Source organism: Microcebus murinus, chromosome 24 (assembly GCF_040939455.1).
Source record: "Microcebus murinus isolate Inina chromosome 24, M.murinus_Inina_mat1.0, whole genome shotgun sequence".
Lineage (NCBI taxonomy): Eukaryota > Metazoa > Chordata > Mammalia > Primates > Cheirogaleidae > Microcebus > Microcebus murinus.
In genome coordinates, this window is record NC_134127.1 from 1,386,191 (window position 1) to 1,409,672 (window position 23,482).

Consider the following 23,482-nt stretch of genomic DNA (forward strand, 5'->3'; position numbering starts at 1 on the left):
CAAAACCGAGGGCGGCAGCCGCCAGTCTGACGGGCTGCTACTTGAAATTAGGAAAAAGTGCAAAAAAAAAAAGTCTTCGTTTTCCCAGGGGTTTGCAAGTGCCACCAGGGACCCCGCTTTTCCCCAAGGCGACGCGCGTGAATTGCAGCGCGAAACCTTCCGTATCCGCCCCGCGCCTCTCTGTGACCCCCTTTTATTTGTCCCTCTCGCTCCTTTATTTATTTATTTCTGGTGGTGTTCCAGGGGGTGTTGACCTGCGCCCGGCCTGGCGCGGCGAGCCCGCGCGCGGGAGGCGATTGGTCCCCGCGCCGGTGACTGACGTGCGCGCAGTGCGGCGCGCCCCGCCGGGAGCTGATTGGCTGCGCGGGGCGGCTCCGAGGGCTCGGCCCGGGACCCCGCGCACTCGAGCGCGGCAGCCCCGGGAGTCGGTGCGGCCGCCCGCGCCCCGCTCCCCGCGCCCAGCTCCCCGCGCCCCGCGCCCGCGCGAGCTCCCGCCGCGGCGCCTGCGGCGGGCCGAGGGCCGCCACCGCCGGGACCCGGCAGGAGCGCGCGGCCGCCGAGCCGGGCAGGGCTGGGCACGGCGCCTTTTGTCCCCGGAGACCCCTGGAAGTGTGCGGCGGGCGCGCGGAGGCGGCGGGCAGCCCCGACGTGGAGGAGCCAGCGCGCGGAGCCGGCATGGGCCGCGGGCGCGGCGCGGGGGGCCGCCGCTGGGCCGGCCCGGGCGTGCTGCTGGCGCTGGCGGCCGCGCTGCTGGCCGCGGGCTCGGCCAGCGAGTACGACTACGTGAGCTTCCAGTCGGACGTCGGCTCGTACCCGAGCGGCCGCTTCTACGCCAAGCCGCCGCAGTGCGTGGACATCCCCGTGGACCTGCGGCTGTGCCACGGCGTGGGCTACAAGAGGATGGTGCTGCCCAACCTGCTGGAGCACGAGACCATGGCCGAGGTGAAGCAGCAGGCCAGCAGCTGGGTGCCCCTGCTCAACAAGAACTGCCACATGGGCACGCAGGTCTTCCTCTGCTCGCTCTTCGCGCCTGTCTGCCTCGACCGGCCCATCTACCCGTGCCGCTGGCTCTGCGAGGCCGTGCGCGACTCGTGCGAGCCGGTCATGCAGTTCTTCGGCTTCTACTGGCCCGAGATGCTCAAGTGCGACAAGTTCCCGGAGGGGGACGTCTGCATCGCCATGACCCCGCCCAACGCCACCGAAGCCTCCAAGCCCCCAGGTAAGGCCACCCTCGGTCCGCGGGGCGGCTCGGGCTGCGGCCAGGCGGGGACGGACCGGCCGCCCCGCCGCCCTCGCGCAGCGCCGAGCGCTCCTGCCGAGAGCGCGGAGTCCGAGGGGCGCCCGGGTCCGCCTCGCCGCCTGGGACCGAAACAAAGCCCGGGCTCCGACCCGGGCGCAGCGCTGCTCCGCCGGGAGGGCGCTGGGTCCCCGCCGAGCCTGTCGCGGCCGGCCGACACGGGCCCTCCGGTAGGAAGAAACCGAAGCCCCAAAGCGTAGAAAGCCCAGAAAGGCCGAGGGGTGCTCAGCGCAGCTTGGTTTATTTTCATAGGTTCGATGAAGACTTTAAAAAATAAAAAACATATATCTATTTAAGACTCTTTCCCTAGCTGGTCTTGGAGCCAAGTAGCCCCAGGGCTGCTGCAGACCTGGCTAAGAGCTCAGAGGCGCGGGGTTTCTGCTGCTCCACCCAGGCCCCTTGGAGGTGGAAGGTCTCCTGGCAGGCTGGCGTCCCCCACTGCTTCTCTGTTCGCACACATCCTCAGGTGATTAGAAAGATAAAAACGTAATTAGCTCATTGTTCCTCTCCTCCCGGGAGTTCAGCTCTGCAAATTGGAGACTTTCCCAAGCGGCCTGGGGGACTGGCCCAGGGTCCTCTCTGAAACCTCATCGGTTTAAAGGGAAATTCTTGAGTGGGGGGAAAAAAAATCCTGGAAAGGCAAAAAAACAAAACCAGAAAAACCCCAGCTGGTGACTTGACTGCTATAGGAGTGAGTTAGACTCAGAATTCGTGGGAAGCAGCTTCGGGGCTCCCAGGCGGGAGCGGATCTGTGTTGGGGCCACACCCCAGGTGCGCTGAGCACTGGGGCGGCTTCCTGGGGGCCTTTTCAGGAAGGGGGTGCGGAGAAGTGCAGCTGGCACACTTGGCAGTCTTTAACCTCCGTTCTTGGTTCTAAAAAGAAAGGTGTGCAGTCACCTGGCTCCCCCAAAGTGAGTTTTGGGGGTAGGTGTGAGAACAGGGGCATCCCAAATTTTGGATGCTCTTGCTTATTCTAGGGAGGGAGGAGATGGTCCGCAGTGACCGGCATTGTATGGCGGCCGGCTGGGTGGCTGGGTGGGAGAGGCAGCTGCAGTGGCCAGGTCAGGGCGCCCCTGCTCTTAGGGATGAGTTTCCGGGGACATGCAGCCCTTTGAGAGGAGAGCTGAGCTGTGACCTGAGCAAGCAGACTGTGCATGTGGGTGTGCACCCCATCCCTGCAGCCGGCAGGCTTCCCCCCTTCCTCGGCCAGCCGGGGCCTCAGCCCAGCCCTCAGCCCAGCCCTGTTCCCAGAGGCCGTGCCCAGCTCTGCTCAGCTGAGCTCGAGTCCGTTCCCGGCGGCCCCTGATGGTCTCTTTCTGGGACAGTCTTCCGGCACCGAGTGCAGACTTTGGGAGAAGAGCTGCGGGTCAGTGGCCGCAGTGCGTGGGGCAAATGGGGGACTGGATGGGGCGCCTGCTCTCCAGGGGAAAGGACCCCCTACCCCAGCCCCAAAGCAAAGTCTTCTGGACGCCAGCCTTGACTGCTGCTCTACTTGCCCGTGCCCTCCCAAGCCGGGCTTTCTACCATCCTCCTCGCTCCTCTCGCCCCGGGAGTGCTCAGGTCTCCCCAAGACCAGGCCTTTAGTGAACGAGAAGAGAAAAGCAGTGAGCAGGCCGTTCAGCGGTGGGACTCAGGGCTGGTCCTCCCTGCGGTGGTTTCGATGAGGGGCTCTGTTCCGAGAGGGCACACATTCCTCCTCCGATGCGGTCCCTGGCATGGGGGAGCCCACGTGACTTCCTCCTAGGCCGCGCTGAGTGTGGAGCTGGGGGGCTGTGTGTGCGTGTGTGTGTGTGTGCGTGCGTGTGTGTGTGTGTGTGTGTGTGTGTGTGTAGGGGCCAGGTCGGGAGAGACCAGCCGACTGGCCCTCACAACTTTGTGGCTCTGGGGGAAGAACCGGTACTTTGGGATGAGAATAAGTACACACGCACTACTCTTTTATTCATTTATTTTTTTCTTCTTTAGAATTAAAACTGAATTTCCAAAGCAAAGTCGTGTCTTTGCATAGTTTAGGCTGGATTCTGTTCACATTTGTGGGCATAGACAGTCTTGGGGTGTTGGCGTTCGGGCCGTGTGTTATGAAGGGTGAAGCCGATGATAAGAAATGAGTCAAAAGGCATTTTCCCCCCAAAGGCTGGTGCCCGAGCCACACCAGCTGCCGTTATGGCAGAGGGAATTGTTCCTTCTCTAGGAAAGTCATTTCTAAGTCTGCGCTTCCACTAGACCTGTGGACTCCAGGCTCATAAATGGTTGTCCCCCTTTTCTGCCACGTTTTACCAATTCACGCTGTGTGAGGGCACATTGAGTTTTATTTTGTTGTTTAGCACGTTCCTTAGAGCAGCCTGGCTGTTAGTCACAGATTGCAGAGGCCAGGCGCCCTCGCTCCCCAGAGAGCCTTCCCTAGGGTCCCCGCTGGGTCTCTCAAGGGGCTGACCAGGGAAGATCGCGTGCGCGCGCATTTGTGTGTGTACACGTGTGTGTATGTGTGTATGTGTGCCTATGTGTGTATGTGTGCATGTATGTATGTATGCATGTGTATGTGTGTATGTATGTATATGTATGTATGTATGTGTGTATATGTATGTGTGTGTATGTGTGTGTGTGTGAGAGACAGACAGAGAGAGAGAGAGAGAGAGGGAGGGAGGGAAGTAGGGAAGGAGAGGTTTTGTGTGTGCGTTGATTTTTAAAAAATTCAGTTAATCCTGATTCCAGAGTCAGTCTCGTTACTCCTCCTTAACTATTAGTAAGATGCAAAGCCTTTTAGTTTTCTGTTCATTTGCTTTAAGCATTATTTTAAACACACTTTACAACGGTGGTTCAGTTCTTCTCGGCTGGACGGCTGGGTGGGTTTCTGGCGCAGAGGCGGCTGCAGGGCCGCAGGACGCACGGTGGAGGCACAGATTAAGGTTGCATTACACATTCCTCCTTTGCTTCCGGGGCCGGCTGCTCCCGGGCCAGGAGTAAGAAAAGGCCAGATGGGGGAAAGCCACGTTGAGAACACCCAGCGCCCACCCCAGTGAGCGCTTCCCTCCCTGAGGGGCATCGAGGCCCAGATGTAATTGATGGGACTAAGGACAACGCCCGTGGGGCGCAGAGTGGCAGCTGCCACCAGAGCGGGGCAACTCCGAGTGCCTGGAGGGCAGGCAGCCAGGGTGTGCCGTGGGCAGAGACAGGGCCTTGAATTCCGATTGCTCAGCCCCAGACCTCGCTTCTTGTTTGGTCAGGATTATATTTGCAGAACCTTGCAATGTGATAACTTCTGCCTTTTTTTTCCCCCCTTTTAATAACTTAAGGGACATCCGAAAGCACAGTTTACTCTCGTGGTATAGGTGACATAGTCATTTCCATATTGAGGGACTTCCTCTCCCCTTTTTTTCCATACATGGAAGCAAGAACCATGATGCAAAATTCTGGTAAGTTCTTTCCTTTGTCGTAAACCCTATTTCCAGAACCCAGTCTCAAGTTCTGAGTGCAAAGCAAAATTTCCAACATTTGGACTGTGAGGACAGTCACACCACTGTCTTCTTGGAGTGTGGCTCTTGCTGCCCTGAGAATGTGAGTGGTGTTCGGTGCTGGGCGCAGAGTCCGGGTGGGAGAGGAGTCTGTCGTGGACACTCGGGTGTGGTCTCTGCTGGGCCCTGCGGGGCCCGCTGTGTCCTGAAGGCAGCCTTGCCCCGGGGGCTGCTGCAGCTCCTCCTCCTTGTCTACTTGGAGGGTCTTCCCGTTTCACTGTCTGACCCATAGGGGGGCCACGGGGGTGGGCTGGCTGCCACAGAAGCCACTCCAGAGTGGAGGAAGACACCAGACCCCACCGGGTCTTCCGTCGCCCTTGGGGGGACTCTCCTGTGCCCTTGTGCCCCAGCCCGGTCACCCTTCTGAGCTGTGCCGGGGATGGGGCGCCCCTAGAATGTGCTCGTGGGTTCCTTGGTGGCTGATACACTCCAGCTGCTTGATAGATGAGGAAGGTGACGATGATGATGGTAAGCCACCCCGGGAGGCCCCCACGGGACCCGGCCCTTTGCTGCGTGATCCTCCTGTGCCAGCAGCATCTCGGCTCTGCCCGGGCCCCCGAGGTCTCCTCCCCTGGCGCTTAGCTGCCTCCCAGGGCATGCCCGCCCGCCCGCCCGCACACCTGCTCTTCAGGGCGCTTCGCAGTCACCCACGGAGGGCCTCCGAAGGGCCTCCCGTCCAGGTCCAGCCCTGCCCTCCCATTTGGCAGCTCCTGGCCGTGCCCCCACCAGCTGCCCCGGCAGGAGCTCCTGCTGCGGGTGGAGAGCGGCGGTCAGGGCCCTGGGGCCGGCATGTGTGCGGATGGCTGAGTGTCTCTCTCTTGCTCCCGGGGAGCTGGTCAGCTGTCTCAGGAGTTTGGAAGTGGAGGGGCAGGAACCAGAGGGGCGTGCTGGAAGGAGAGAGGAGAGAGGACAGGGCGCACACACAACTGGAATATGAACTTTGGGTTTATAAGCCAGTGTTTTGCAGGAACCTGCCGGTCATAATTCACAGGACCTGCCCTCACCCAGCGCCGGATCGTGCTGGCTTAAATAACCGTGTCGTATTCAGAAGCTCTGGCCAGAATGTTTCAAGAAACCACGCGCCCGTTTATGGCGTCAGATCCTGGGCTCGAGGCCCTACTTTTGATTCTCAGAGCTGCCTTTGGAAATTCCAGAAGCCCTTAGCCGCCTTCGGCCAGGTTGCAGGGCCGACTCTTCCCCAGGAGTTGGTCCCCGCCCCACAGCCCTGACCTGTGGCTTCTGCTTCTCCCCCTTCTTCGCAGGCACCACGGTGTGTCCTCCGTGTGACAACGAGCTGAAGTCCGAGGCCATAATCGAGCATCTCTGTGCCAGCGAGTTTGGTAAGAGTGTCCCCGGTGGCCCTGGGGGGGTCTGGCATCTCCTGGTTTGTGTCCCTCATTTGCAGAGCCCTGCTGGGGCTTTGTTTTCTCTGTCCCCGTCCTCTCCAAGTGGCTGCTGTTCTCAGGCAGGTGGAGGACTAGGCAGGGTGGGGGGAACGGGCTGGTTTCATGGAAGTCAGACTTCGCCCCTGCTCTTCCGTGTGAGGCATCACTGGACCTTCTCTGGCAGAGGAGGGCAGTGACGGGGGACAGGTGGAGGGGTTGGGGGGCAGCCGCGTACAGCCCCCACCCGTTCCAGCGGGGCTGTCTCTGGACTGGCCCTTCTTCTGTCCACCCCTAGGTGTCAGCACGCCTCTGCCCAGGGCTTGAATGGCACACAACGGGGTGCATTTCCAGGGAGGGGGGTTTGCAACACTTAGGGAATTCAGAGGAGGGTCCCCAGTTGCGTTCTTGCAGGCAAAGAAAATTGACTTCCCTACGAGACTATGGGTCTTCTCTCTTCTTCCCGCATCACTCACTGCGGACGGAGAATTCCGAGTCCAGTCAGCTCTTACTCACAGCATTTACTTTGCCCAGAAGAGAGGCTCCCCCGGTGTTTGGAAATTCGGGTCTCTGTGGGCCAGATGATGAGGGACCCTCCCCGAAAGGTCCCTGGGGTCTGCCCCGGGCCCAGTTTTCAGAAGGGCAGGACCAGCCTACCGCTGAACAATGTGTTTCTCATGATTCCTGCATTGTGCCCTTGGGATTGGATTTCTTCCAGAATTCTTTACCAGGAAGAGCATGAAGGTAGGTAACGTGAGTCTTCCTGTCCGTTTGGAGGCACCCCAGTCCACGTTCTCGTTGATTTCACGTGGTAAAGTCCGCGCGAAGGCCACGTGCTGGGTAAGGGCGTGTGTGAGTGAGCTGCACATGCGTGTGGGGGCTCACACGAGCCGGAGGGACTCGGGCGTTATGCCAGGCACGTTCCCAGGGTGTCTGTAACTGCGGACGAAGATGGGAGTTGGGCGCAGACGGCCACGGGGCTGAGCTGGAGAGCGGGCATGCGCCGTCCACGTGTGGGCCCGGCAGTGTGCAGTGCCTGCCTGTTTCCGTGTTGACCGAGTGCATCCGTGATTGTTGCCTGTGTGCACAGCGTTTTCTGAGCTCTGTGGGCACAGGTGTAGGGTAGAACTCTTGCCCTAAATAAGTTCAATACATGTATGTTATATAAAAAAAAAAAGCAAGAGTGAGAGACGGGGAAGTTGGAGAACCCAGGCCCTTCGCCTCTTGCGGGCAGCTGAGCTCTGCGGCTTTTTCGACGCCGGGCTTCCCCGCCTGCCTCCTCCTACCCTGAGAAGTTGGCCCCTGAGGTTTTAGCAAGTCCGGGGAACCATATCCGAAAGATAATGCTCTCAGACGGCGCCTCTGAAGAATTTGGTGCACTGGACGTTTAGCCGGGTGTGTTGGAGTCACACCCTTTTTCCGTTGGCATTTTAAATGAACTCAGATAAAGTTGTAGCAGGCACCTGTAACAGTGTCTTTGCTTACCCTTCCCCATGACGGCAGGGACACTTGCGTCTCATGGGGGCCGGGGCTGCCACCGGTGGGGCTGAGCCTTTGGGTTCTCCTGCTGTGAAGTCTGCGGGTGCCCAGCCCCACACAGCTTCCGCGACCAGCCTGTCACCCACAGATTGGGCAAGAGAGGGTGGACGCTCCTTCCCCGACGTGCATTATGGACGTAGAGGAAACAAGGACGAAAATAAAGTCCCTGAGAAATGCCGACGAGGAGCTCTTTGCCGCACGGCTGGGGCAGGAAGAGCCCACCCGCTCCAGTGCGGCTGAGATATCAAAGCAGCTCCTCAGGGCAACTGCGAAGCTGCTCCTTGACTTCCTTGATTCTCCCCTGCTGTCCTAAATCGCTGCGCTCAGGTTGAGAAGTTGGCCTCTGACACTCCGGCACATCGGGGAGTCCTGTGAGAGTAAAGGCTTGAAGAACATGTGTTGGCTGGTGGGTTGTTCAGATGGGTTGATGGGGCTCAGCTCCCGCGGGGAAGAGTGATGGGAGCCCCCAGAGCGGAGCGAGCAGAGGGGCCTAGCAGGTGCGGATTCCTGTTAGGAGCTCGGGCTCCCGAGTGTCTGGCCACGTACTGGTCCATACATGCCTTCATTCAGCATTCGAGCACAAAGCACCACGCTAGGCACTGCAATGCAAAAATACCAAAAAACAATCCTACCTAGAATAAACTAAAATTTAATTTAAAAAATGAGTTTTTTTTGAGACAGAGTCTCTTGCCCAGGCTAGAGTGAGTGCCGTGGCGTCGTCAGCAGCGATCTTCCTGCCTCAGTCTCCCAAGTAGCTGGGACTACAGGCATGCGCCACCATGCCCGGCTAATTTTTTCTCTCTCTATATATTAGTTGGCCAATTAATTTCTTTCTATTTATAGTAGAGACGGGGTCTCGCTCTTGCTCAGGCTGGTTTCGAGCTCCTGACCTCGAGCGATCCTCCCAGAGTGCTAAGATTGCAGGTGTGAGCCACCTCGCCCGGCCTAATTAAAAAATTTTTAATCCTAACCAGACACTAACTGGTGATTTCCTAGAGAATCTGGAATCATTTCACAATCCCCACGCTGCAGGAGAGGCTGTGGAAACACGAGGTGGAAGTTGGTGTCCGTGCGCCATGAGAGGCGGATCTGTGCCCGTGCTCAGCGTGTTGGTCTGGAGCCCGCCGACTCGACGTTGTCTCGGAGTCGCCTCCCTGCCCTCACAGCTGCCCCATCAGAATCCGGGAACCGGGGAGCTCCGTGGCACCGAGTTAAACCCGAGACACCCCCCGGACGAGCCCCCGGGGAGGAGTCCGGAGGTGGCAAGGCCGGCCTGCGGTGCAGCACCAGGGCCTGGAGGGCACTCGGGTGGCTCGCCGGGGTGGGCGCCCCTCCCCGCTGCGGCAGGTGCCTACCGAGCCGGCCACCAGCCTGCCCTGTGCGGGAGGGAGGGTCTCCCATTAACAGCCAGTCAGGTCGTGGTGAGTCTGAGTGATTAGCCGTTTGGCGTTGTGCTCCTTTAGCCCTGAGATTATTTTCCTCCTGGGTTCATGGGACTTTTGCATTCCTCCCGGGCCTCAGAGGTCCCCTCGTCAAGCCCTCTTCCTTGATGCAGAGGGACTCTGGCTCTCCCAACCAGAATCCCCTGACGCTCTACCTCCCGCCTTCCCCGCTCGGGACAGGACGAGCCAGCGCAGCCGAGCCACGAGGCGCGGGCTCCTCGCTGTGAGCCGTGTATGCCCGTCTTCCGTGGTCGGGCGGGGGACCTCACAGAACAATGCACAGGATTCTCTCCGTCGCTCGCTCTCTGCAGGGGCTGAGCTTAGCGCTGCCCTTCGGAGCACTCCGGAGAATGCAGCCTTGTCTGGAAACTTGTTTCCTAGTCCGGTTCACTTCAAGTGCGTGAGGCAGGCGGCCACGCCGAGGGGATTCAGTTAGGAAACAAAGACACTCGACAATGCCAGCTGACACACCGCCGAGAAGAAAGAGAATGCTTGACTCCCCGCTCCGGGGATCAAGCTCTGCGTCAAGTGGCCCTGGCGTGTTCGGCGGGAACACGTCGGGTTCCTGGAAGCTCCAGGAACAAAGGGCGTGTTCCTCAGGCCGGCAGGCGTGCTCGCCCAGCCAGCGCCACGTGGGCCGCAGCTGCCCGGGCGGCGGGGCAGGCTCACCTGCCGCAGGGCTGCGTGGCTGCTGACCTTTCCGACCTCGCCACCCTGCACGGGCTCCCCTCAGTTCAGAGCACGTTTTTCCCAAACGGAAAGGGTCGGGGCGGAGACGCCTGTGTGCCGATGCGCAGGAACCCTGCCGGTCTGCCGGATCGGGCTGCAGGCGCGGCCGCCCCCAGGGTCGGTGGTGCGGCCGCGGGTTCAGCCTGGCAGCTGCGCCCTGGTGGCTTTCGTTCCTGCTCTGCTTTCCTGCTCGGTGAGAACAGGGTGCTGCCCTTGCCTCTTGCCCGGGCCAGTGCAGGGTTGCCAACCGCCCCACCAGCAACCTCGCTGCCGGCAGGCCAGGGCCCGCACGCAGGGTCTCCCTTCGGTGGGTGGGTGTCTCCGGGGGGCGGGCGCGGGCGAGGATGTGCTCTGTGATTGCCGAGATGCCCCCCCAGGCCCCCACCGCTGCTTTGCCGCGCGTGAACGCCGTGGGCTTTGCGGCGGGAGTTTGCCCGGAGCACTCCTGCCCACGGGGTTCCGGGCGTCCTACGCGCCGGCGTCCCCAGGTTGCTGGGCTGAGAGTTCAGGTGGCGACACCTCTAGGACCCAGCACTTTCTCCCCGTGGGGAAAGGTTTCTTTGCCCCCAGAAATTTTCATTGCCTTCTCGAAAAAAAAAATTTTTTTTCCATTTTGGGATCTCCTCGTAAAGAGAGACTCCGTGCTCTGCGACGCCAAGCCCCATCCGCAGGAAAGGAAAGGAGACCGGCCCCCGCGGTTCGGCGGTTCGGCGGTTCGGCGGCCCCCGCGGTTCGGGAGCGTTCCCTAGAGGAAGCGTTCTCTGGGGTGGGAGGCTACCCGGCTTGTTCTCACTCTGCCTCTCGCGCCTTCCAGGGTGTCTTGGCCGGCGCTGTTTGGGGCGCGTTGGTCACTCTGGGGCGGCGCGGTCTCCTGCGGGAAGCAGGCTCAGCCTTCCCAAACCAAGCCTTGCGCTCCCCGCCCGGAGGTGAAGCGGGCGGTGGAAACGCCGCGGGCGCCCGAGAGCCCGTCTCGCCTGCCGGCTGTGGGGCGCCCCGCTCGCCCCGTGCCGCCCATGCGGGGCACACGCGGGGCGCGAGGCGTGAAGCGCGCCCGTGTCTGGGCTACGCGGAGGGTTCCTGGCACGGGCCTCGTGCGCGGCGGGGTGGCAGCCCGGGACGTGCGTGCGCGGCGGCGGAGTGTGGGCATCGCGCCTCCTCTTCCCTAAAGGAGAAAGCTCTTTGCACGTGAGCGTGGCGACTGGTTCGTGGAGTCCAGGGAAAACCGCCAGCCCTGTTTCGGGCGGCCGCTCGTGTGTGTGCATTGGGAAATGAGGCCCACCTAGCGTCTGGAAAGAGCGTGTGAGTCAGAGTACAATTCAAGACACCGGGGAGGAGCCGCGCGTGCGCCCTGCGGCCCTGGGCGAGTCTCGGGACTTCCCCCGGGCCTCAGTTTCCCCTGGGGCGAGGAGCGTGCGGCGAGGCGAGGCCTGGGGCGCTGGCGGCGTGTGCTCTTTCCGGGAGCAGCCGTCCGTCCCGGGCCCGCGAGGCCGCCTTGGCGGGTTTCTCCGGAGGGGCGAGGCGCTCTCCGACGCGCTCCTGTCTTCTCTGCGCGCGCTCACTGCCGCCTTTGCTGAGCCCGTTCTCTTCCCTGCGCTTCCCCGCCCGGCAGGTGCCGGGCGGGCTGCGGCCCCCTGGGCGCAGGATTGGCTGGCGTGCGGCTCCTCCCTCGCCACGGTCACGTTCCAGCGGGGCCTGCCGCGGTGAGCCAGCTGGCCCATGGCGGGTGCCGCCCAGGTGCCCCTCGCCGAGCCCTGCGGTGCTGTGCGTGCCCCGCCCCGTTGCCTGGCCCTCCTCGTCTCTGTTTTATCGTGGCCACATGCAGGTAACCCAGAACTGACCGTGTTGGCCGTCTTTGCGCCAGCGTGGAGGACATTCACGCGGTTGTGCAGCTGCCACCGTCATCCAAGCCGAGACTCTGTCCCCATTAACCGCTCGCTCACCAGGCCCCTGCCTCAGCCCCCGTGGCCTGCTCCCCTCTGTCTCTGTGGATTTGACTCTGGGTTCCTCATAGAAGTGGCATTGTCCAGTGTGTGTCCTTTGGAGTCTGGCGTGTTGTACTCAGCGTCAGGTCCTCGTCTCTGGGTGCGTGTGTAAACTCGAGTGGAGAAGGCGAAGGGAGCACGAGGGTTTGCCTTCAAGTTCTCCGTCATCTTCTGAAGCTTTCCCAGGGGCAGGTGATGGAGAGAGTGAGGACCAGGCTGGGACGAGGGAGCCGCCCACGTCTTTGGGTGCTACGCTGCTCATCCTTGCCACGTCACAAAACCGTAGGGGTATATATAACAGTGTTACCTATTTACGGGGTACTTGTGCTGTTTTGACACAAGCATACAATGTGTAATGACCAAAGATGGATCATTTGGGTATCTTGTCACCTCAAACATCGATCATCTCTTTGAGTTGGGAACGTTCCAAACCTACTCTTCTAGTTACTTCGAAATAACACAGTAAGTTATCGTTAACTGCCCCGCACAGGGACCGTGCCCGCGTCTGCACCGCTCCTTTTGGTACACGCGTCGCCGAGGCCAGCGCCTGCAGCTTTGTCCCTGTAAAGATCCGTTGCGTTGTGTACGACCTCCGAGGTCAGCTAGCCCCTGCCCTGGTCTTGCAGATTGAAGAAAAGGAGACAGACGTGGGAGTTAGGCGTGCGATTGCCCAGGGCCCCTCCACTTGGGTCCCTGAAGGCTTTCCTCCCCACCAGCCAGTCCGACTGCAGACACTCCCTCCCCCTGTGCTCTCGTGCCCGTCTCGTTGCCACCCTGCCTGGAGGGGCTGGGCTGCTCCTCGGGCAGGGGACGTTGGGTGCTCCTTTGCTGTCAGTTTGCAGAATTCAAATGGACTGACGTCTGTGCCCAGCACACGGAAGGAGCTGAGCAGTCGCTGTGAGAAGCAGGCGGTGCGGCAGAATAGAAAGGACGTAGGCTTTAGGCCAGACAGACTCGGATTAAATCCTAGCCCTGCAAGCTGAGCAACCGTGAGAAAGTCTCTTAATTTCCCCGAGCCTATCTCTTCATTTTGCAAAACGTGGATGGTAATTCCTACCTTACTGTGTAACGGGTAGAATTGAATTAATCAGGTGTGTACAGTCTCTGGAATATGGTGGCTGTCCAGTCCATAATAATTATCTCCACCTGGTGGAAAGAATTGTTTCAGGGTGGAAATCAGACTAGCAAGGAGAATTCTAGCACTAATAAAATCAGCTTGTTGGGCAGGAAAAAAAAAAAAATTAGGAAGTGGAATGGAATGTTCTCTGATTAACAGAGGATTAAACTAAAGAAGCCTTTTTAAAAGCCAATTTGGAAAAACTGTGAAAGCTTTATGCAGCTTCAAGGTGCTGTAGTTAACAATAACAAAAACAAACAAAAAAATTCCCAAACCCTATATATGCTAAAAGTTAGGAGATCTGGGTTTTAGTTAGACGAACCCTTAAGTCACTAAAACTGGAAGCCTTCAGACAATTATGAAAGCAGAATTTGAAGAAGTGGGCAGAGCATACACTAGTTCTGGGACATGCCCACAATGAAGCTTTCATTTGTGTGCTTTTAAGAAATTTTATACCTAATACATTCAACTCATAATTTGTGGGGATCTGTTTAGGAGAGACTTTAGAGCCCTTTTGCATCATTGCACGTCCCTCTGCCCTCCCTTTTTCTCGTGCAGTAATACTAATACCTCTAGGGCAGTTTTCCCTGTTTTAATTTTTTCCAACAGTGCCTTGTGTTATTCTCTTTAACCCGAAAATAGGCTGTGTTCAGAAGCAAATGAGCATTTCAGTATTGGTCAGTTTCATGCAGTTTTGCAGAAATGAGCCAGAAGCTCCAATCTGCATTTTTTTTTGTTTTTAAAAGAGAGAACAAATGGCCAAAGAAGTGTCAGCCCCTTGCCCTGCCTCGACCCGCTTAGAGCAGCCAATTAAACGTGCATTAGCTTCGGAAGGCTTCTCGGAGGCCTATAGATTGTGCTTGAAATCTTTGTCTAGTCTTTCAGGAGCACTGTCACACGGATGATTTATCAAAGAAAGTTGTTTATCTGGCAGTAAAATAAACCCTGGGCCTGTTCAGACTAAGATTTCCCGTGAAAATTTCCACCAAGGTAAACACTGGTAACCGGCAGATTGCAGATCCCGTGGGAAGGCCAGACGCATGTAGTAAACACTCAGCTGCAGCTTTGCCGTGCACAGGGCCCGGCCCGCCACCAGCGCCGCCACTCCCGGGGTGCCCGAGAAGACGGGCACTGCCGCCCGGCCGGCTGGGCGCCCAGGAGGAAGGACTGATCGAGCCCCTTGTGTCTGCAGGAGCCATGCCTGCCCAGGGGCCCCCCTGGGTCTGAGTGCCGCTCAGTGCAGGCGCCTGGGACTTCGTGGTTCCGTGGGGCAGCCCTTAGGACGCTTCCCTCCGCTGCGCTGTGCTGGGTTACAGGGAAGTGCACCAGCAGCCGCCGGCTTAGGTTTCTCTGCAAATAGACATTTGTGGAACTGAATTGGCAGGAGGCCGGACGTGTTGACTGATTTGGGGGCCAGGGCCAGGAACGGTGGAAGGGGGTGAAAGGCACCTTCCGGATTCTGCCGAGGTGTAACAGCGGTGGCAAAAACACGCCGTAGAGGCTCCTCCGGGGTCCCAGGCTTTGCCCGCATGTGGCTGCCAAGGTCCATCTGGGAGTGGAGGGCGGGTCACACGCTGGGGGGTGCGGCCGTGGGCCAGTGCCCAGCGCGCGTGCAGGCCAGGGAGTGGCGGGGCGGGAAGCGATGAAAGAGCCTTCTGGGTCCTTCAGAGGACCATGTCGCGGTGCTGGGTGACAGTGGCTTTTCAGGGAGGGCCTGGCTGCCGAGTTACAGCCTGCTGGTTCTGGCAGCCCCGGGTGCCGGGGCTCGAGTGCCACAGGGGCCTTGGGCTCCGTTATGGCAGGACCCAGTGGAGCGGTGGTCGGGGGCGGCTCCCGCCTGGGTCCTTCCCATCCTGATCTCCGCAGTGGGGCAGGGCAGGAAGCAAGGGCCCCGGAGGAGAGGGGACTCTCGCATCTGCTTGCTGAGGGCTTTTCGGGCCTGGGCTCCGGTGTGTGGCAGCCGCCCCCGCGCCCCGAGTGTGCAAGGTGTGGGCCTCTCGGGCCTCGAGGGGCCGAGAGCGTGTGAGGCCAGGCTGGGAGGGCACAGAGAGGCCGAGGAGGCCGCAAGGTGCCAAACGCCAGCAGTGCCCGGTGTCCCGGGTCCCAGGTTCTTCGCTTTCACACGTGTGTCCATTTAAAAACAGGCGTGTGGTGTGTGCACGCGTGTGCATTCTCCTTGGAAGACCTGACTACCCGCAGGAGGTGTGCAGTCTCGCGGAGGCTCAACCCATCAGGCGGTCGCTGGGCTTCCGGAGGCCTGCCGGGCCCTCTCGCCTCACCTGCCAGTGCTGGGATCACGTCGCGGAGAGCTGAGTTGTGCAGATAGACGGCTCGCGCCACCTCTTCTCGGGGGCTGGGGAGAGGCGGGTCTCTGTGGTCAAAGCCAAAGGTCAGTCCTGCCGCAGGGGAGCTCTGCAGCGCCTGCCCTGAGTGCTCTGAGCCCCAGCCAGGCCCTTGACCAGAAAGGTGACGCCTTTTTTGGCCAGAAGCTTGCTCTTACCTGGGCACATCAGAGCGGGCAGGGCCGACTGTCCGTGTAAGGCGCCACCGTTCTGTCTGGTGGCTCGTTGTTGCCTTTCAGACCGTGCACGAGTGACAGGCCCCGCACAGGGCCACCGGGGCGAGGAGGGAGCATCTGTCTTCTCGGGGCCTCGAGCTGGCCAAGTGGGAGCTGCCGAGGTTTGGAGGTGGGGCAGGGTGTGCCCGTGGGGGAGCCCGAAGGCGGACGGGGGCACCTCACTGTCCCCACTCCTGGGGCCCGCTTGAGGCAGAAGCTTCGGGCTTGTCTCGGGCTTCCCGGAGGTCCTGTGGCACCCCGCCCCGGCTCTCACGCTCCCGTGCTGCTCCTTAAGGCATGTCCTGCCCCGGGAGGGAAGCGCCTGGATGGACGTGGCCGCAGGTTAGGGGCACGGAGGCCGGTTCTTGGGAGCCGCAGGGAGGATCGACCTTGTGCTGTCCAGTGCGGGGGCCTGGCCGGAGAGCGCGGGGCAGGAAAGATGGGCGGGGAGGACGATGCAAGCAGGGCTGACGACGTTGCGTGTGGTGTGTAGACCTCTCTGCGGGCGGCCTAGCAGGCGTGTGCCGGAGTGTCCCCAGGTGAGGCTGGCCAGGCAGGCGAAGGCCAGCGCGGGCCCCGAGCGCCGAGGGCAGGACGGGGCCACCTTGCTGGCGGCGGAGAGGAAGCAGAGCCTGTTCTGAGCACGGACGTCGCACGTCTTTGAGAAAGCCTGCAAGGAAAAGTAGAGGAAGGGGAGAAAGGGGGCCCCAGAGAGAAGACAGTCTTAACCCGAAATAATGGAGTTCTGGCAGCAGAACGTCAGGCACCGGGATGAGATGTTAGGGAAGGTGGTGAGGAGGGACGGAGGTGTCCTCGAGCCACGTCCCTTAGGAGCTGCTCAGAGCGGCGTCGGCTGGGCCGGGCCAGCCCAGGGCCGCCCAGCGGAAGGTGTCTTCAACAGCTGGGCTGAGAAGGCCAGTGTGGCCACCCGGCGGCGGGGACGGGGCCGTCGGCTGCGTGAGTGGCCGGGCAAGCTTTGCTCAGGGTGTGCCGGGCGGGAGTTGGAAGCTGTGATCAGCTCACACTCGGCGGCCGCAGAGCTGGCCGTCACCGAGAGCAGCCGTCATTGGGAGCTGTCATAAACCGCCCTGACCTCTGTCTCCAGACCTTGTTAGGGGTCTGGGAGGGCCACCCTGGGTCCTGGAGCCAGCCCGAGTCGCTGCAATGGGGACAGCGGCGGTTAGGGCCGAGGGCTGGGTCAGCCCGGGCGTCCGGCGCTTCTCTGAACGGGGGACGGCAAGGGAGGCTGCAGCCGAGGGAGGGGCGGGGGCGGGCGAGGGGCGTGTGCGTGTGCGTGTGTGTGGGCGGGTGTGCCTGCGAGCTGTACGCGTGTGGCTGGGAGAAGCAAGGGGCCTCGCGCTTGTGCACGCGGTGCATTCGCGCTCGTGCTTGCTGTGTGTGCACAGGTGTGCGCAGCGTGGTGCAGACAGGTGAGGGCGCCTGTGGCACGATGGCTGTGTGCACGTGCCCTCCGCCGTGTGCGCCTGGCGAGCATGGCCGCACGGGCAGCTGCCTCCCGGGGTCGGCCTGGCCGTTCCAGGGTGAGGCCGAGGCTCAGCTCTGTCCCCAGCGCTTCAGACAGAGACTGCCAAGAGCAAGCCGCTAATTCTCCCTGCTTGGGGTGGGCTTCAAGGAGCCCACACGGGTTTCCTCGGCAGGGATGCCAGCGTGCAAACCAAGGCCACCAAACTTTGTAAGTCTGGAGACATCTTCCGCAAGTCCTGGTAATTTATGTATCGCCCTGGACGCCAGACGGGCCCATCGTGTTTAGTCGTAGTGTTCGCGGCAGGCGTTTGGAGCTGCTGGTTCCCGGGGCAGGAGTGGCGTCCTCAGCAGGTTGCTGCGGTTAGGAGCCGTGCAGCGGCCGAGGCGGGAGCCCCAGGACGTAACGCCCACCTAGGAAAGAACGCGGGAGCCACGCAGGCCCGCGTCCAGTGCCTGGCTCTGCCACCTGCCGGGTCAGCGCAGGCAGGTCGCTTAAACGCCCCGTGGCTCACTTTACCCAGTGGATAAACACCAAAGATAAAAACTTCTGTGTTAGGAGGCAAAACACGGACCGGCAGGAAGCGGCACGAGTTCAGGAGTCCCGGGGCCTCGTTCCAGCACGGCCGTGGAGCAGCTTGGTGACTTGGGCTGGTCGGACGCACCTGGGAACCCGTTTCCTTAAGCAAATTGGAGGGGTCCCCCACTGCCGGTGGTCTCGGAGGAGGCTCCTTCCTGCTCTCAGATCGCTTGGCTTTGTTCCGTAGGAACTCTGGGCCTTGGTTTCTTGACGAGACACCTGTGCCGGCTCCGCCCGCGTGCCCGCTGGGATGCCCCGCCCTCGTCTTGGGCTCTCGTGGGGAAGAGAAGCCCGCGTGTGTCCAAGAGGCGGAACAGACGGAGAGTGGGCTGGGCATTCCGACCGAGGAGCTGAGTCGGGGCTGCGTTGGGGTGTGGCACCGCCTTGGGGCAGGGCGGCATTGCTGTGTGGATAGGCGTTCCCTGACCGCAGCCTGGGGTGTCCGTGCGTCCTGACCCAGCCTCCCTCCCTGGTGTCCGCGTGCGGAGCCCCTCTCCGGAGCCTGTGTCTGAGCCTCTTGCTTTTCCCAGCGCTCACTCGGGAACCCAGAGGCGGACGGCGCAGGGCTCTTCCTGGCGTGGGGAAGCTAGAGCCCGCTGATGAGGAGACAGTGTGGAGTTGTACATCACGTGCTTTCTGATCAGCCACCCTCCGCAATTCCAAACTGGATTTTTTTTTGAGACAGAGTCTCACTCTGTTGCCCAGGCTAGAGTGAGTGCCGTGGCGTCAGCCTAGCTCACAGCAACCTCACACTCCTGGGCTCAAGTGATCCTCCTGCCTCAGCCTCCTGAGTAGCTGGGACTACAGGCATGCGCTACCATGCCCGGCTCATTTTATATATATATATATATATATATATATATATATATATATATGTTGGCAAATTAATTTCTTTCTATTTATAGTAGAGACGGGGTCTCGCTCTTGCTCAGGCTGGTTTCGAACTCCTGACCTCGAGCAATCCGCCCACCTCGGCCTCCCAGAGTGCTAGGATTACAGGTGTGAGCCAGTGCGCCCGGCCCCAAATTGGATTTTTATTCCTGACCTGCAGCTCCCCAGCCCTGTGGCTCTGGCCAAGGGCAGTCCTGGGAGCCACAGGTCTCGTTGCACGTGCTCCTCTGGGCTGGTGCCCACGTGTCCTGGAAGCCCCGGAGCGCAGCTCTCATCCGATATGTGGCTCACCCTGGGGCCGCCAGCCACGGGCTCTGCGTGGCATCCCAGGAAAGGCTTCCTGTTCACGTGGGGCTGTTGGCGCGCCCTGCACAGCCGGTCTCCCCCTAAAGCATGTACGACAGACCACACCTTCCTTAAAAAAGGAAAAGAACCCCACAAAAACGTAAAGGCTGAATGCACTGCACAGATATACCAAATCCAAACTGGGGTAGCAAAGGCCATGTTTTCTCAGGGAAGATTAAGAAGAATTTCAGCGGTTATTGAGATACAGACCCATCTAACCCCTAACCGCGTCTGTGGGTTCCCACGGGAGCAAATACTGGCGGAAGACTCTGGGGTCGGGCTGAATGGGAGAGGGCACTGGGACCGTGTTGGCCCGAGGGCCTGCGGAAGGCCTGACCCCGATGGCAGCCCCTTCCCACGCCTCGGCCTCCGCGGTGCCGTGTGGCTGGGCGCACCTGCTGTCTGCTCTCCGGCCGGCAGGCCGTATCGACGTGCAAGCCTTGCTTCTGGTGGGGACGCCAGATGACCTTCCCGGGAAGGCGGCGTCAGGCAGGGCGCCCGGCTGGCCAGGTCACGGGGGTGCAGGAGTCCCACCCTACGACCCACTGTCAGCCTCCGCCCAGGCGTGGGCCTCCCTTCCGCAGGGAAAGGGCAGCTCCTGGGAGTGCAGGACCCGCCTCTGGAGGTGGAGACCAGGGGCCCAAAAGAAGCATCCTCACCGCTGCCCCCAGCTGCCGAGAGGAGGCCCCACCCATGGGTGTGGCATGGAGGCCGGGCCTCCCTCCTGCCCGCCCCGTGAGCGCTGCCCGCGCCCTTCCCTCCCAGCCCGCGCCCTTCCCTCCCAGCCCGCACCCTTCCCTCCCAGCGCAGGGGCACCCAGGCCCAGCCTGCTCCGCTGCCTCCTCTGGCGTCAGTTGCCGTGGTGATTCCGAAGAAGCCGTGTTTCGCCCTCGGAGGGTGCGCCTTGGGGTGCGGGAGGCGGCAGGCAGCGAGGGCGCCCTCCCGGGAGGGTGGGGTCAGGTGCAGTGTTGGGTTCTCTCTGTGACTGGCAGCTCTTCCCCGGGGCCTTCTTCCCTTTCAGACCTAATGTGCCTGCTGGCAGACGTCCCTGCTTGCAATGGCCGCACCGGAACCGGAGCAGGCGGCCCCCGGGGAGAACGGGAGCTCTCCCTCCCTCCCCGTCCCTGTCTCCCTCTCCTGGGGCTCTTTGGGCGTAGCAAGGTGCGGGGTCTGGTCTGGGCCGCCGGCTGAAAACTCCGCGTGTTCCCGCCTTGGCCCCATCCCTGCTGGACCCGCACCCCAAACTGCGCACAGGGCCTGGCAGGTGGCTCCCCCTGGGGCGGCCACTGGCACCCCCCCTCCCAGTTTCCAGGGCTGCTGTCCCACGATTGCAGCCACGTGAGTGAGGACACCTGCCTGTCCCGGCCCGGCCTCACGTGGGTGCTCCTCACAGGGGCAGGCTGGGGACACCCCTGGCTCAGCTGGAGACCCCTGAATAGGGTGGGGTGTGGGGGGGCAGCCCCTCCTTGCAGGATGGGGTGTGGGGGAAGGGGAAGCCCCTTCTTGCAGGATGGGGTGCAGGGGGGTCAGCCCCTCCTTGCAGGATGGGGTGCAGGGGGGTCAGCCCCTCCTTGCAGGATGGGGTGCAGGGGGAAGGGGAAGCCCCTCCTTGCAGGATGGGGTGCAGGGGGGTCAGCCCCTCCTTGCAGGATGGGGTGTGGGGGGACAGCCCCTCCTAGCAGGATGGGGTGTGGGGGGGCAGCCCCTCCTCGCAGGGTGGGGTGCAGGGGGGGCAGCTCCTCCTCGCAGGATGGGGTGTGGGGGGACAGCCCCTCCTTGCAGGGTGGGGTGCAGGGGGGGCAGCCCCTCCTCGCAGGATGGGGTGCAGGGTGGTCAGCCCCTCCTTGCAGGATGGGGTGCAGGGTGGTCAGCCCCTCCTTGCAGGGTGAGGTGCAGGGGGGCAGCCCCTCCTTGCAGGGTGGGGTGTGGGGGGCAGCCCCTCCTTGCATGATGGGGTGCGGAGGGGCAGACTTCCGGGGGCAGCGTGGAGGAGGGGACCTGCCCGGTGGTCCAGGGAAAAGGACTTCTTGGTGTGGCAGAGGGGGGAAGAAGCATGACGGGACTGTGCAGGAATCTGACGTGACTGTGCAGGAATCCGAATTTAGCGCTGCTCTTTTCTGTAAGACAGTCTGGAATCTTCACTCTTTGGGGAGTGGAGAGGAGAAAGCGGGGTCGTAGGCAGTCACAGAGCACTGCTTGAGAGACCTCGGGGAAATGAATCAAATTTCTAAAGCCGGAGTTGTTCTGACCTGATTGGAGGGAGAAACCTTTATTTGCACTTCTCTGCTTTTCCTGAAGAAAAGTATGTAAGTACTCTCCTGAAGGAAGTACTTAAAATTTGGACGCAGGTGCAGTGGCTCACGCCTGTGGTCTGAGCTACTTGGGAGGCTGAGGCAGGAGGATCCCTGGAGCCCAGGAGTTCAAGTCCAGCCTGGGCAACATAGCAAGACCCACTCTCTAAAAAAAAAAAAATTGAGCAGAAGGTCAAGGAAATAAAATAAACAAATGAACGAATGAAGCATAGATAAAAACATAGATCTATACATAAAAATTATTTTTGAATCTGTAATTTAGTTTTGAAATGATGTATTCACACTGTATAAAGTAAAAAAATGTCAAAGAGGACAGAATTAAGAGCAAAAGGACAGTTTTCATTTTCTTTCTTTCTTTTTTTTTTTTTTTTGAGACAGAGTCTCGCTTTGTTGCCCGGGCTAGAGTGAGTGCCGTGGCGTCAGCCTAGCTCACAGCAACCTCACACTCCTGGGCTCAAGCGATCCTCCTGCCTCAGCCTCCCGAGTAGCTGGGACTACAGGCATGTGCCACCATGCCTGGCTAATTTTTTCTATACATATTAGTTGGCCAATTAATTTCTCTCTATTTATAGTAGAAACGGGGTCTCGCTCTTGCTCAGAGCTGGTCTCGAACTCCTGAGCTCAGTCGACCCGCCCGCCTCGGCCTCCCAGAGTGCTAGGATCACAGGCGTGAGCCACCACGCCGGGCCGACAGTTTTCATTTTCAAAATGCTTTTCCTTCCGTGAGCTTAGTTTTATACCGAGTCTGTGTGCAACCCTGGACGGGAAGTATTTTCTTTTCGAGTTAGGGAAATCGAGCTCAGAGAGATTAAGCAACGAGCCCAGTGTCACACAGCGGAGCTGGGAGTGGAACCCAGGGCAGCCTGGGCAGGGCCTCTGGAACCAGGCAGCACGGCAAGCCTCGTATTCCTCACGGCCGACCTTCTGCGTCTTTCAGGGGCGGCGGTGCAGCAGGGTTGAGTTTGGACTTGTGCCTGTTCCCTAGGGGTTGCCGTGACAAACTGCCACAGCCTGGGTGGCTTGCATGGCAGAAGTCCGCTGTTTCGCAGTTCGGGAGGCCAGGTGTCCTCAGTCCAGATGTCGGTAGGCTTGGGTCCTTCTCGGGCTCTCAGGGGGAGTCTATTCCACGCCTCTCTCTAGCCTCTGGTGGCCCCCGACAGTTCTTGGTGTTCGTTGGCTTGTCACTGCGACCCCTGCTTCTGTCTTCAGGTGACTTTCTTCCTGCGTGTCCGTGCGTGTGTCTCTGCGTCTCTTCATCTTACAAGGACACCGGTCATTGGATTTAGGGCCACCTGAATCCAGCACGAGCCCAATCTTAATTTAACTAGTTGCACCTGCAAAGACCCTATTCCCAAATAAGGTCACATTCGGAGGTTCCAGGTAGCTGTGGTTGTTTTAGGAATACTGTTCACTCTGCTAGAGGGCTCTGGAGCCAGGTGACCTGAGGTCGAATCACAGCTCCGTCACCTCCCAGCTGTGTCTCTTGGAAGAGGACACGCCTAAGCCCGCTCGTCCTCAAAGGCAAGTGGCCGTGTGGCACCCACTCACCGAGGTAGTTGTGAAGGGTAAGCAGAACAGCGCCTGGCACTGGACCCTCCACACTGGGATCCTACCAAAGGCAGATTTGGCAGGTGACAGTGGCAGCTTGTGGCCATGAGAGGGATGATGAACTCGCCACCACGCACCCGAAAAGCCAGCTCGATGCAGTTGCAGCGGACGCTGATGCGTGAATCTTGGGAGGATTCCCGGTGAAGAACGCATCATCAGTCAGGAGTGCCTTGCTCTTGGGAGAAAATTCTGGACTAGGGACGGCGGCCCAAGGGATGCTGTGTCAAGCCCAGCAGGGCCTGGCTTCTGGTGGCTCTAGGAGGCAGGGAGCAGCTCAGAATATAGCCGGCGGCCCTGCCGTCTGGCTTCCGGGGACGAGGGCATGTTACCAGACCTGATCTCCAACACGAGAAACCTGCCTTGCGACTGGACCACTCACAGCCCAGCGCTGCAGGAGGCGAGAGGCTGTGTGCTGTGCAGCCGAGCCAGGGAGGGGGGATGCAGACGTGGAGGGAAACCAACCCGCCGCCCCCAAGGCCTCAGGAGCCGGGTCCTCTGGGGGGCTGAGGGGCCACCCCCCGGCCCAGCCCTGCGTGCCCTGCAGGTCTCCACTTCCGCGGCGAATTCTCCAGCAGCTCACTCGAAGCTCTTCAGACACACGAGGGCCCTTTCAAACCTATGTGCTGGCCACCAGGCACAGCGTTTGCGTTCCGCAGAGCTACTCTGGACGCCCGATGGTCAGGGCAGAGCAGCAGGGAGCGGCCGGCAGC

The 23,482-nt window shown here is 60.6% G+C and overlaps 1 protein-coding gene across 1 annotated transcript in view; it reads left to right on the forward strand.

Moving 5' to 3' along the window:
* The first annotated feature begins 405 nt into the window (after positions 1-405).
* Positions 406-23,482, forward strand: part of SFRP1 (secreted frizzled related protein 1) — a 33,679-nt gene continuing 10,602 nt past the window's right edge. The window contains exons 1-2 of the mRNA XM_012777428.3: positions 406-1,219; positions 6,069-6,146. Of these exons, the coding sequence (XP_012632882.2) occupies positions 676-1,219; positions 6,069-6,146 (622 nt within the window). The 5' untranslated portion in view covers positions 406-675. The remainder of the gene's footprint in view (positions 1,220-6,068; positions 6,147-23,482) is intronic.